The 14070-nt window shown below is 39.1% G+C and overlaps 1 protein-coding gene across 5 annotated transcripts in view; it reads left to right on the top strand.

Moving 5' to 3' along the window:
* ptprt (protein tyrosine phosphatase receptor type T) overlaps positions 1 to 14070 on the top strand; it is a 168835-nt gene that overhangs the window by 75330 nt on the left and 79435 nt on the right. For all 5 annotated transcript variants that reach the window (XM_017036662.2, XM_017036661.2, XM_025059885.1 and 2 more), the window contains exons 9-11: positions 5101 to 5216; positions 5434 to 5614; positions 10313 to 10422. In XM_017036662.2, coding sequence (XP_016892151.1) covers positions 5101 to 5216; positions 5434 to 5614; positions 10313 to 10422 — 407 coding nt within the window. The remainder of the gene's footprint in view (positions 1 to 5100; positions 5217 to 5433; positions 5615 to 10312; positions 10423 to 14070) is intronic.

Here is a 14070-nt window from a genome sequence, read left to right as displayed (position 1 = left end):
CAGAGAGAGGGGTCGGTTGAGAAGATTTTGAATATATATATATATATATATATATATATATATATATATATATATATATATATATATATACACAGTATGTATACATACACACATACAGTGTGTGTGTATATATATACATGCACACACATATTCATGTGTGTGCATGTGTATTTCTCTTAGGTAGAGGTTAGGCACTTTAGCTTTTGTGTGAAGAAGCAGATTTATTGTGCAACATCTGCAAAATATACAATGCTGCTAACGCTCAAGATGTATGAGCCTCAGGATGGTGTGTGTGTGTTTTCTTTTTGCTTACTGTACATGTGGTTGAGGGTGTGTTGGTGAACATCTCCAGCCTTTGGCCACTTTAGCTTGAAAAAACATATATATTTCATACACACAAACACAACTTTACACACCTACAGCCTGCTGCCCCTGCCATGTTTGTCCCACAGGGAGATTCTCAGACTCACTGATGTTGGAAAAGAAAGAAAGAAAGAAAGGTCTTTTCTTTGGTAGTTTATCCAAAGACATTACCATAATACTTTGATAATTAAAGTGATTTTTTTCTTTCACTGGCGTTGACTGCGATGTTTTCTGTCACGTTGTTCACAGCCACTTGTCTTGTTGTCAAATCAAACATTTCTACATGTCTTTACAAAACACAGGGCTTTTCACACATGTACTGGAAGTGTTGTTGTGTCACATTAAAAAAAACCAAACAAACAATTTCATTAAAGTGTTCAAACTATGACCCTGTGACAAAGACAATATTTGAATTTGATAAGTGAGTCATCAGACATGACTAGCCGATGACTGAGCGTGTGGAAATGAAAGGAGAAAATAAAGACCAAACTAAAACCCATTAGAGAGCAGGCACATGGAGACAAAAGACTGGAGTGACAGAGAAAGACAAATAGTGTCGGTTGTTTTTATTTATTTTCCTGAACCTTGTATGATGCTTGTAAGATGAATTCTAAAAAAAGAAAAAAAAAAAAAAAACAGGATTTAAATATTTTTCTGACGAGTGGGAATACATGAAACTGGCTTATTGTCTTGTCCTAATAGATGGACAATGTTTCATTTTAAAACGTAAAAAAATAAATTAAAAAAAAAATCCTGCTGGTATTTGCTGTCTTAAGTGTTTTGTACCTTAACATACTGCTATAATTTTGGTTGATTTTTAACAAACCCTTAATTCCTCACTAGACTCTGAAAAAAAAAAAAAAAAACAGGAGAACGACACATTGTTTATGCAGCGGACCAGAGGACAAACTAAACAAACATTATAACAAACAAGTGCAGCATAATGGATGAGCCAACTCCTGGGGCAAGACCCAGCCAACCGCCCACATCTCAAGGACAAAGAACAGCCCTCCAAGGATGGAGAGACAGATGGTTAAACAATTGAGAGAGTGAGTGGCCACAGGAGGCAGATGGAAAAGAGCAAAGGTGTGTGAATGAGAGCTGGTGAGAGACAACCATGTACAAACGCAGGAAACAGCTTGATAAAAGTAAAAACCAGGGCCTAAAAACGTGACAGGGATAAAATAAGAAGTAAACAATCACGGACAGCAATAATAATAATGAAAAAATAACGTTAAGTGTTAGGGAATGGGACAAAACAAGAGAGTGACACAGAGGAGTTTGTAGCAAAGAGCAGATCAACAAGATTGATTTCCTCTATTTCTCCTCCCCTTTCTCTCTTCTCCCTGGAAAAGCTCCCTAAAGTCTTTGGATTAATGGCTCCATTTCTGCTACTCGTTCATCAGACTCAGGGAGGAACACCAAAACGCAGTGCTTCACAAGGTTCTCCCCTTATCTAGATATCTACTGGAATTATCCAGTGGACACTTGGGCTCTTTGGAAGGCAGAGAAAACAACTTTATCTCTAACCTTGGGTCAAACAGTACATGTTCTGTTAGGCCAAGATAGTGGATGAGACATGGCAGCCTGGAGGTTGCCAAGGTCTGCCAAGGTGTAGACTAACAGACTGAATTCTACTATATAATACGCAGTATAAACCATGTGTACGGGGATTTTATTGAAAGACGCTGCAGTTCAATGTACTGTATTTGAGAAATGTGTCATGAAATAACCTTCAACAAATAGACATTTGGGTTACAACATAAATTAAATGACATTCTGAAACTTTGCACTGATTTGTTTATCTGTTCGGTGAGAGACATTTGAATTTACTTTTATGTGAACAACTGAGATTGTAAAAAAAATAATGCAATAATGCATTTTGGAAAAAAGGATTCTGTCCTATCTGTACTGCACTTTCATTTTAATGGAGACCAGAGAGACCACACACACGACCTCCGCTTCTCCACAGTGGGACAGAGTCAACATTTGGCTGCACTGCCTGTTCGGCATCGTTAGCCAGCTGTGTTAAAACATCCATTCACAGTGTGTGAGTGCTAACATGTCAACCATAACCCCATTCTAACAAATGGTACTAGCTATGTGGGTTACCAGAGGTATTGTTCTGTGTTCCCTTCACATCCTCACACACTTGTTTCCCTCACACTCACACATTCACAGCTACTGCTTCAAACAGTATTTAACACACTACACACACTGAACAAAGAGGAAATTACAAATGAATGAGAACCTCAAAAATATGATACTGCAATAGCTCTCTGCACCTGTAGGGGGGTCAGACCCTACTTTGGGAACTAAATCTTGAACCTCAAAATGCTTTTGCATTTGCCTTTACACTCATGTCCAACATGTCCAAACAATTATAAAGCTGTGAGTTCTACTGAGAATCAGAAAAAATGCAAAGGAGTTGAAAAAAGACGGAATCTAAGGAAAATAGAAAAAAAGATGAGAAAGAATAAATCAGAAAGATAGAACAAGTATTTTTCATAACCAAAGAGAAAAAGTCTCCCATGAGCAGGCACAGAGGCATTGCTTACAACCAGCAAGTCAACATTATCTCTGGAAAACAATGCAATTTAGAAGCACAGTGCATGAAATGTGTGACGATATGAAAAATTCAATTTTGGGACGTAAAATTATGCAGTTAAAAATGAAAAGATTTCCCTTCAGTGTTTTTAAAAAGTTATGGAGTGGTCAGAGTAAATAAACAAATAGATTTTCATTTTTAATATTACGGGTCAAAAAGAGTCACACTGAGAATAAAGTAGATTTTTTTTTTACCCCTGGTTCATTAATACAAGCTGTAGCCGCCAGGCTGGTCAGCAGTGGTAACAAATGTTGTGTCACTGTGGCCAAGCGCGTAATAAAATAAAAAGAATTAAAGTCACATCAGGGACGAATGCAAAGAGAACAGAATCATTCTTCTATATTGTACAATTATTCAAAAGTTATTGATGTCAAGTTTAAAGCGAAACCATTATGAAACAGCCGACGTCTTAGTTAAACCAAATCAGCGTCAGCCTGTGTGCTGAGTGAGTCATTAGCTCTCTGTGTGTTGACCCAGTGAGTGGGCCACATCGCCATCACCTCCCGCTGCTGCCTTGTCAGACAAACGTCAACCTGCCGCAGTGTAAATTATTTTAAGGGGCCTTTAAAGGTACAAACACAGGCTGTTCTACATGTGAACGACCACTGGGAGTCGAAGGACAAATAAAAGTCAAATCTCAACAAATGCCATTTATTAACGCTGTCCACACATCTGATCACATATTTACACTGTCATCCTTTGTGTTTTTTTTCTTTGTGCATTAATTTTTAAATTAATTTTTAAAGAGTTTTCTTTAATAATGTGTATTTATATCAGTGCCCTTTATTACACTTTTTTAGCTGCTTTTTTTTTCTTTTCTCCTTGTTGGAGACATTTATTGTCTAATGTACTCGAGGTCAGGTCTACAGTCTAAAAAAATACAAAAGCAAAACATTAGAGGTTTATATAGCGAAGATATTTCTGAGTTGATGCATCGACAGTGAAGATGACAAATCAAACTCTCAGTGAATTTGATATCACAATTAAAAAGCAGAAATTCTACTGCAGGAGAATCTGTTCATTGAGGTTTATTTTTACAGTTGGACAAGTAGAGGGGAAATACTGCAGTACTTGCGAGTACACAGTCGTTCCTTCTGCTTGTAATCAGGAGGTGATAGAACCTAATTAGGCAAAGAGAAAGATCGGTTTGAACGAGCTTGTTAATCTGCAGTCAGTTGTAGGGATGAGAGCCCATATGGTTAGAACAATTGAGCCTGTGTGTGTGTGTGTGTGTGTGTGTGTGTGTGGCTGTTTTTATTGTGCGTGGGATATATTTGAGTCTTGCTGGTTGTCTGTGTACAGGGACGGCCTTTGTGGCTTTGTTCTTTCATCTGTGTGTCTGTGTGTGTTATTGTATAAGGCAGTGATAACACCTGAGGACACCAGGACTGATGTGGTCATCTGAGGCCTGGGCCTCTTGGCTGTGCACTGATAAAACACGGCCCAGTGGTCAGAGAGGTTGTCGGTTCCATGCCTGCTCTGAACCTGTTCCAAGCACCTGAATGAGCTGATGGCATTAACTGGGGACCTCATGATTGATTAAAAAGAAGAAGAAGAAGAAGAAGAAGATTGCAGTATCATTTGAGCAACAAGTTAATTACCTGCACCTGTAGAGTCTGACTGTTCAGAAGTGAAACAACTGGATTTGGTGTCACAGGAAAAACAAAGAACGGAGTTTCTGTGTTTACTTTAATTCTAATGTACTGCACAGCTGCTTTGACCTTTTCTAAATAACACACTGCTGCGGCGTCGACTTAGAGGAACTGTGTACTGTGAAGTTTCACCTCATACTGTGGAAGTTCAGCTGCTTTCTTGACCTCAACCTTATCATTTGGACTTCAGTGCAGGGAGAAAAACAGGAAACACACGTCTTTCTCCTTGTCATCGTAATGGGATAAAAAGGCCGAAGCTTTTATTTCATCAGTGAGGACTGATGTGAGGATCAAATGATTCCACTGTAACTGGAACATCAGACTCTGACGTCCAACAAAATCACCGCCTGGTCCTGACACTGGTCTCAGCAGTGAAGTCTAATAACCGAGTGTGACTTTTTTTATCCTGTCACTCTGCTGTATTCTATGGTGATTTTACTGAAACACTGGTATTTCCCTGTCTGTCACTGGTTTCAGATCCTGTCCATGGTCCACAGAACGTGGATGTGGTGGATGTCAGAGCCCGTCAGCTGACAATACAATGGGAGACGTTTGGATACGCTGTCACTCGCTGCCACAGCTACAATCTGACGGTAGGTACAGCCGCTCAATGTGATTGACACCAGGGGCGTTTGACATCACTTTCATTTTCAAATACAGAAAAAAAGGATGAAAAGATGTGATGGGTCCAGATATTAAATGTATAAATTAATGTATCTGACTATTGTCAGGTGACTAAATGTCTGTCTGAAGCACTGACTCTCTCTCTCTCACTTTCTCTCTCTCTCTCTCTCTCTGCTGGTGTTCCAGGTGCAGTACCAGTATATTTTCAACCAGCAGGAGTTCGCAGCAGAGGAGTTGATCCAGACCTCGTCACATTACACTCTGAGGGGACTGAGACCCTTTGTTACGGTCAGACTGCGATTGGTCCTGGCCAACCCTGAAGGCAGTAAGGAGAGCGAGGAGATAGTCAAACAGACAGAGGAGGACGGTACGTATCGTACAGACGGGTTCAAACTCCAGAACTCAGGTCTTTAGACAGCGACATAAATAGAGAAGGATTGAAAGGATCCTGCACTGCAGTAACTGCAGAACTCACAACTTTTAAGCCTTTGTGGTTTCAAGTGAGAATTTGAAATTGCACTGTTAAATTGTAAAGACTGATGGAAGAGTTCAAATCTATATGTAGATGTATTGGTAGGATTCACTCCTGCCATGCAGAAGGATTTGAGTTTTTCACCCATGGGATCACCTGAGATGTCTGGTAATATATAAATAAAAATTACTGATAACACAGTATTTCGACTAATTACTAACTATTCTTTCACTGTGACTCATTTATCAACACAGAATAACAAACATGATCAAAAACTAATTCTAGAAGAAAAAATCTCTCAAAATATGTCAAAAACAGTTGGGTACCACGGGTCCAGACACGAAAGTGATATTATTTGTACATCTTACCTTGAAATAATCTCATAATCATAAGCTTCACCAGTCATACTGTAATGACTGGAGACTAAAATCTAAAATGTTATTATTTAATGATTATTTTTCAACTTTAAAAAAAAAACTTTTTAAATGGTCTTTTGAGGGTTTTGCATCAGCAAATACAACAGGTAATTACCAGCTCTACCTCAACAGGCCGGTGATGAACTGAATAACACAATTCCATTACAGTAAACGCCTAATAAGCAGAATACAATGATCCCAAGTCTCTCATTACCTTCTCAGCCCTTTGGGCTTTCACATTTCCTTCTTTTCTCACCTCTAATATTTATTGTACACATTTATCGGGTACTCTGGACCACGTTCTCCGGATTTCCCACCTTTCATTTACCAAACACACATGGTACACACCTCTATTGGCCTAATCTCTGACAGGAACTCTGCTACTGTTTAATGGAAAAGCAATAGCTTTGGGGAGAAACCAGGGAAGGCTTAATTGTTTTGTTCTTAATTGTTTTTTTTAACATAACCCTCATTAATCTCAGAGTTGTAATTTAGTAATTAGAGAACAGCACAGCAACTGCTCACACAGAGGCTATTGCTGCTGTTTCTATGGTAATTGCCTTACCGAGCCGTGGCTCCTTTAATTGAAGCTCCATACTCCGACACCTCCGTCAGTCTATCATCATATTTGTCCACTGATCTGTGCTGAGGTTAACGACCTCAGGACTGAGGCCCATTTTCAAAAGTGTGCTTTAGAGAATTGTTCCAGAAACTGACGTTTTGTGTTTTGTTCACGTCTGTCACTGTCTACTCCTTAAATCCAAATTGGATTTTTTTTTATCTGACAAAATCTGGGAATGCATCTCACCACAAATTATTCTGATTTGTTCATTTTTGTGATGTTGCATTATTATAACCCCCCTCCCAGACTGAGCTCCGCCCATGGAGACACCTCTGACTACTCACACACACCTGCCTGACATTTGTCATCTACAACCCAAAAGCTAAGAACTGCTGCTCATTCAGCAAAACGCTAAATGATCGCCAGCTATTTTATGTCAACAGCTTAAACATCATGTTGTGGATGGAGTTAGCAGCCTTGGAGGCGACAAGTATGTGGTTCCTCTGGGAATTGAACCCATGACTTTCTGCTGTCTGCTTGCAAGGCAGGCATGCTAACTGCTACACTATTGAATCACCAATAAATGAGAATCCAGCTCAATAAAACAATAAATAAAGATACCATATCTTCAAGCTACACACAGGAACACGCAGATCTTCATTTCATGAAATGTAAAAAAAAAATCCCTCCATGTTGACTTGAAGATGTGAATATTTAGTTTATTCCCGCACATTATTACCATTCTAATTGGCTAAAAACGTCGAAATGAGAAAGTTGGAAAGTGGAAAACAAGGTTACAGTTTTATATTTTTTACTGTGCCTTTATTTTCCACTTACCAACATCTACGGACGAGTGGTGAAGGTTTACAAGAATAAACTGCATTTCTCTCTCAGTATTAGTATACAATCATTTTTTTAAAAATTCAGAGAGAGGGAGGGTCTCATTGATGAATGGGTGAGAGAGAGGGTGGGGGGTGTAATGACGGAAGGTGGGAGTTAATCAACTGTTTATGAAGCCGCTGTTATCTTTCCCATAAAGAGATATTTTGTCAAACAAACACACATTTTTACAGACTAATGCGCTTTCATGGAAGTTTCCATATACAAACGGACACACACACACACACACACACACACACACACACGCAGTGAGCAGTGATAAGGTGCTGAATAAAACTGGCAGCATCTAATTACATTTCTTTGTTAGGCTAATTTGATATGCTCTGCAGCTGGGGGCCTTAATCAACACCTCGGAAATTACTTATCAAAATATTCCTCACTCTGACTCATTTGTCATTGTGCTCACGTGTAATGTGTGCAATTACTGTGTCTGTGCCGGTCAGTGCAAAATGCCATGTCGTGGAGTTCAACGGAGGACGCTGACCCCTACTGTTTATTAGAGCTGTTACTGTACGTCAGGTTTTACCATATCCAAAATGATTCTGAAAGGTCAGGGTAACGCAGCAACAGGGAGGTTACAGCTTACAGCGGGAAGGTCATGGGTTCAAGTCCCAGTGCTAACTAATGGTCTTTCTGTACTGATGCTGCATAGTTTTTTTTAGACCTTAGGTCAAAAACAAAGAGATTGTTCACTCCAAACTGACAGAAACTGGTGTGAATGTGAGTGTGAATGTCATTGTGAATGGCTGTTTCTGGTGTGAATGTCATTGTGAATGGCTGTTTGTACATAGATGCTGTGCTGGACTTGCATCCGTAGAGGGTGTTACCTCCGTCTGTGACAGATGACTAAAAAAATTAATTATGTTTCCATTGACAATAAAAGAGGTAAAAAAACAAAACAAAATAAAACTGTTGTTGTGAAGTTCATTGGTCCAATGTGATTAAAACCAGTGATTAAAAAAAACTGTAATAATTTTTAAAACTCAAATTAGTTTAAGGAAGATGGAAAACAAACGTTATTAGGCATCACTGTGTCCTGTTGATATTTACTGCAGTAACACCATGAAGAACTGCGGTCCAGTGACTTAACACCCCTCTTCTCATACGATGTCTCCACATCCCAGAACAACAATGGCCCCGAGGCCTATTAATGTTACTAAGAAGGATGAATGATAGTGAGTTGAACTCTTGAATGTGCCTTAATGCGACATTAACATGCAACATTACAGAAACCAATGGCCATAACCAAAAAGAATGGTACGTTTGAAGTCAAAGCTCTGAACGCTGTGATGTTAATAAACACTTTTCTCCGCCGTAGAACATGGCATCGTGTTGCATTTCAGAGAGTTTTCTCCGCTCAGTCAGTGCTGCAGCAAATCAAGCTTAACTTCCTCCATCACTAACATCATGTTCAGCCGAGAGCAAACATTAAAGACCAGAGATCACAGGATGGAAGAAAGTATTCCTGCAAGTACTGGAAGATCAGAAAGATGAAAGGGAGGAAGTAAAATAAGAGGTGATATTGGAAAGTAGGCAGAGGTTTCAACAGGGCGTTGAGATTTGTGCTTCCTGGCTCTGTATTCATCTCTTCAGAAAAAAATAAATAAATATCGCTCCTCATAGTGTGTGCCTGTAGTGCACGAACACTTTTGTGCTTTGGGAACGTGCAGAGAGAGTAGGGATGATTCTGTGTGTAGCTGTGTGTGTGTGTAAGGCTGCTTCTCAGCCTCACTCCCTGACAATGTGTCTGACACATTTCTTCTGTCTGCATGCCTTCATGAAGCCCGAGCCACACAACAGCCTGTCTTTTCCTAAAAAGACCCACAGAGGCAGGAAAATAACCTCAGCTACAACAGAAGCAACAACAGAAACAGCAACAAAAAACTGCTCAACCTTACGCAGGGGCAGCTTTACCATATGCTGTGTGTCCTCTGAGCAGCACATACTGACTTCTGTACAGAGACTTCAGTGGAAGATTGTCTTCACAGTCAGGAGTCAAGTGCAGTTGTTAAACTGTCTGGATGAACCAGAGCTGATGGAGCCGTCACTGGCCAGGCTCACTCTAGTCATACACTGTATTTATGTGTGTGTGTGTGTGTGTGTGTGTGTAGTCGTTACTAAGTTCACACTGCAGGTGATAATGTCAAAGTGATGTTTGGTCTTTGCCATTTTTTATCAGCACGGTCTTAGCTTTTAATGTTGGGAAATGTAAGCAGAATAAAAGAGCGGTAGGTCTAACTTCTGACATCTGCTGGTAAACAAGGCTTGCTGCATAGTGGTTAAAGGACCAAGTTTAAAGAGGATTGTTGGTATATATATATAAATAAATATATATATATATATATATACATTTACATTACTTTTACTGTTTACCGTACATATACCGTTTCTCTAACCACAAAGCCACCACTGCCTTGTATATATAAATATACTCATATACACACATATACACATACCTTTCGCAGATGCAGATTAATTAAATGCAGGGGGCATTTCCAACAGGTAATAAATATCATACTAAAATATATATTTATAAAGTAAACATATACACCAGTACCACATATGATTAATATGACTCCAAGCTCAGAAACCAAAGGAGCAGGAGATAGACAAACCCTGAACTCAAACAACCATCACTGGTTGATGATGTCACAGTTGTACTGTCTGACTGGTCGTAAAATTGCATTTCAACTTTCCTATTCTTGACTTCTACAGTCCCAGGCTCAGTACCGACGGAGTCCCTTCAGAACACACCCTCAGAAGACAAGATCTACATGCAGTGGAAGGCTCCCAACGAGACCAACGGAGTCATCACACTGTACGAGGTCGGTCCAAATTCTATTCTCTCATTATTCTATCACTCAGTGGTAATGACACCATTAACATTAAAATGACACCATTTTGAAAATATATAATTGCAATTCACAATCATCACAAGTTATCATTACATAAATCAAAAGAAGAATTATGATTTTATTCTCCGATATTTTTGCACTTTATTTTTACTTCAAATTATTGTTTCTGTAAATATATGAACCTGTGTACTTTGTTACTAGTCTAGTATTAAATGCCAAATAAACTGAGTTTAATAAAAGGTCTGGAAACTCGACATGAACCTGTTGGAAGAAACAGCTCATGAATTAATTTAATGAAGCACAAGTTAAGTTTCAAGGTTAGGTTAAGGTCAAAGGTTCAGTTGACCGTTAGTTAGTGTAAGTTGATCCTATGTTCTCAGAAGTCATTGAACATAAACCTGGTGCATATGAGTGTGTGGTTATACAGAGGTTTATTTATGTTGAAGTAGAGCTGAGATCTCAGTCTGATGAATTATTGACCTGTTCTTCTCTCTGACTCTCACATCACTGTGTCCAGAAGCTACAACCCAACAAGACCCGCTCACACATTCAGTATGTGTATGTGTGAGTGTGTCTGTCTGTGGTGGTTGCCAATCTGAAATTTCATGCCGAGCTGTTTGAATATTATTTCTTCTCTTAACCATAAAAGTAAAAATGAAAAACAGTTCCCACAAAAACAGGGTCGTTGTACAAGACTCTTCTTCTCTCACAAACCCACGTAGAAAATACTCTGGAGCGTCTTCCATAAGTGCTGCCAATCATCAGCCCTGAGTCCAGGTCCTCCCACTGCTCCACTGACTCCCACTGATGCACAGCGCTTCCAAAATCACCCCGTCCATGCAGTGAGAAAAACCATACAATCGAGTGCAGGTATTAAACCCTGTTGAAGCCTGTAGAGGCTGAGCTTCAACAGGGTTTAATGCACTCAGATGGTGAATGAACCAATCATAGAGTTTTGATAATAATAATAACAATAATAATAATAATAATTATTATTATTCCTTCACTGTGACCATTAGTTTTTGTTCTGCCCCTGCTTGTATTTCTCAGTTGAAGTTTCACTTGATCCAAAAATATCTCTTTCCTTTTAATTCAGTCTAATTGTCCAAAAATAGTTACAATTCCACAAAGCCCCTTGGATGAGAAGTGAAATGTCTTTAAGAAACCTACTCTGTCCAGTTCATGACTGAGAACCGACAAATGCTTCAGTCTAATTGGTTTTCGTGTGGATCTTTTTACCAAAAAAGTTGTTTTTTATAATAACTGTATTTTGGAAAAAAAAAGATCCTTTTTGTCTTTTATAAATGCTTCATCTTTTTTTCTAAATGAAAAAACATCATTCCAGTCTGAAAAATGAATCCATTCTCTAAATATAAACGAGAATAAAATATCAAAGATTCTTTCATTTGATAATGAGATGAGGTTCTTTGCTTCAAACTTGCGTCATTACATATTTGCCCTGATTTGAGGTAAATACATGTGAAGTCATAGTGTTGTTTTCAGTGTTACTAGCCGTGAACGTGAGAAATCTCGGCCCCGTCTTCTTCTCTGGCAGTAACAATACCCCTATTATTTCCTAACCCAATTTTTACCTCCTGACATCATCCTCCTTATTTTCTCCCCAGTACAAAGACCAGTCCGTGGTCCACGTCTGATGCTGAGTTTAAAAACCCTCCGCAGCTCATGAAGCTTTTACTCCAATCATCAATTCAATTGTGTTTTGCGTCACTTTTATTAATACAAATCTCCACTCTCGGCCCTATTCGCCTGGCGGAGGCGTCGCCGCTCTGCATCATCTGTTAAACATATCAGAGGCTCCACACAATGTGCGACTATTAGAGATAATTACTATAATTACAGCTATTGGCAGGATTAAAGGCATGGTCTCCAACATCTAAAGGGCTTCTTGTTGTGCCCCGTCCTGCTCTGTTGTCTCATGTGTTGTTTTTTCTTTTTTTGCTCCTGCTTTCAAGTAGAGAAAACAGATGTATTACACCTTGTACAATAGGTGGGAGACTGGGAGGTTAGGGAGGAGGTGAAAGGGGGAGGAGAGAGATGGCTGGGGGGCAGAGGGTGGGGTGATGAATTCTGAGCAGGGACACAGAGAGACGAGAAGAAGACCTGAACGTTCATACATGGATGTGGACAGTGTGTATGTCACAAGAGCAATGATCAAATGAAATAATTTTCACTTTGAATTCGATCACTTCAGCCTCTGTGTCCACGTCTCTAATTGCAGCTAATTACAGGATTAAAGGAAACATCTGTGCGGGACATGAGTGGACCTCAGCTCTGGGACAGTCACGTCCTCTAACATCTTAACAGGGAATGAACGGAGAAAAAATGTATGTGACGGACGACAGAAAAACTAAAAAAATATAAAATACAAACTATAAATTAAAGATGTTTTTCTATTTTAATGAGGAGGAAAAAAAACTTGAGTAACATATTCTACCGTACCAACAAAGACAGTTCTGGGGCAGTAAAAATATTTTGTCTGGGTTTATTTAAAAAAACAAAAAACAAAAAAAAAAACAAAAAACAACTAAACTCTGTCCTGCACTTAACGAGTGAATGCAGTTTAAAAAATGATACGTTCACACATCTAAACTACAGATGTTTTTGATAAAACCTATTCCTTTAGTCCAACACTGACCTCTACGGTTGAGTATGAGGTCAATTCTAAACATTTCATTCTGTTCGACATCTACTGTCATCTATGGTCATTAAGGACACATTTACTGTGTGATATAATACTGTGTGAGTGAAATATTCTGTGTGTCTATTGTGTACTAAAGACACTGACAGCACCTACTGTTTAAGAAGTATTTTACTTCTAATTTTACTTTTAATTCTCTAAAAGCTAGTTTTGGTGGACCTGCACAAAAACAGTCATCAAACTAAATAGAGAAATAGAGTCAAGTCAGTAACGTCCAATGGTTGGAGTGATTTTACACCTGAGGCGACAAAATGACCAGGCTAAAGTTAAAAATAAAGTGAAATAAATATTTAATCATATAGGCTGAACATATTATATGTGTACAGCATATGTTGGTGTTCTATTTTTTTAATTGCACTTTGATCTACCAGCACTTCCTTCGATCACGATCTACTGGTAGACTGTGACCCACTTATTGGGAACCCCTGTTTTGGATCCCAGATTCATAGTAATACATGCAATTTGAGTAAGTATATTTTAAAGAGAGTACTTGATTTTACTAAACAGATTTTGCATATATTTCTGACTATTTATCTTTGATGATTGTATATGAGGCTGCATTCAGCGCTACAGTTGTATTAAACACTAAGCAAACAACGTCACACATGTGCACGTGTACGTGTGTAATGATGACTGACTGTAACAACTACAGCAACTAGAAACACCATGTCAACAGCTCCAGCCTGCTGTGCTACGGTGTATTCCGTGCACTTCCTGTAACTTCACCTTCCCGTTGACCCGTCCCATAATGCAACAGTTTTGACATTTGTGGTATTGCGGCACAGTGGAAGCATTCATACACACACGCAGTAGCAACGCAAAAAGGTCGCGACCTTGTCAAAACCTGCTCCAAACGCCCTCATCAGACTGTTGTGAGGTCTTTGTGAGAAAGCCCGGCC

This window comes from Cynoglossus semilaevis, chromosome 11 (assembly GCF_000523025.1).
Source record: "Cynoglossus semilaevis isolate Cse_v1.0 chromosome 11, Cse_v1.0, whole genome shotgun sequence".
Classification (NCBI taxonomy): Eukaryota; Metazoa; Chordata; class Actinopteri; order Pleuronectiformes; family Cynoglossidae; genus Cynoglossus; species Cynoglossus semilaevis.
Note: the sequence above shows the minus strand (reverse complement) of the source record. Positions and strands in the feature narration are given on the sequence as shown.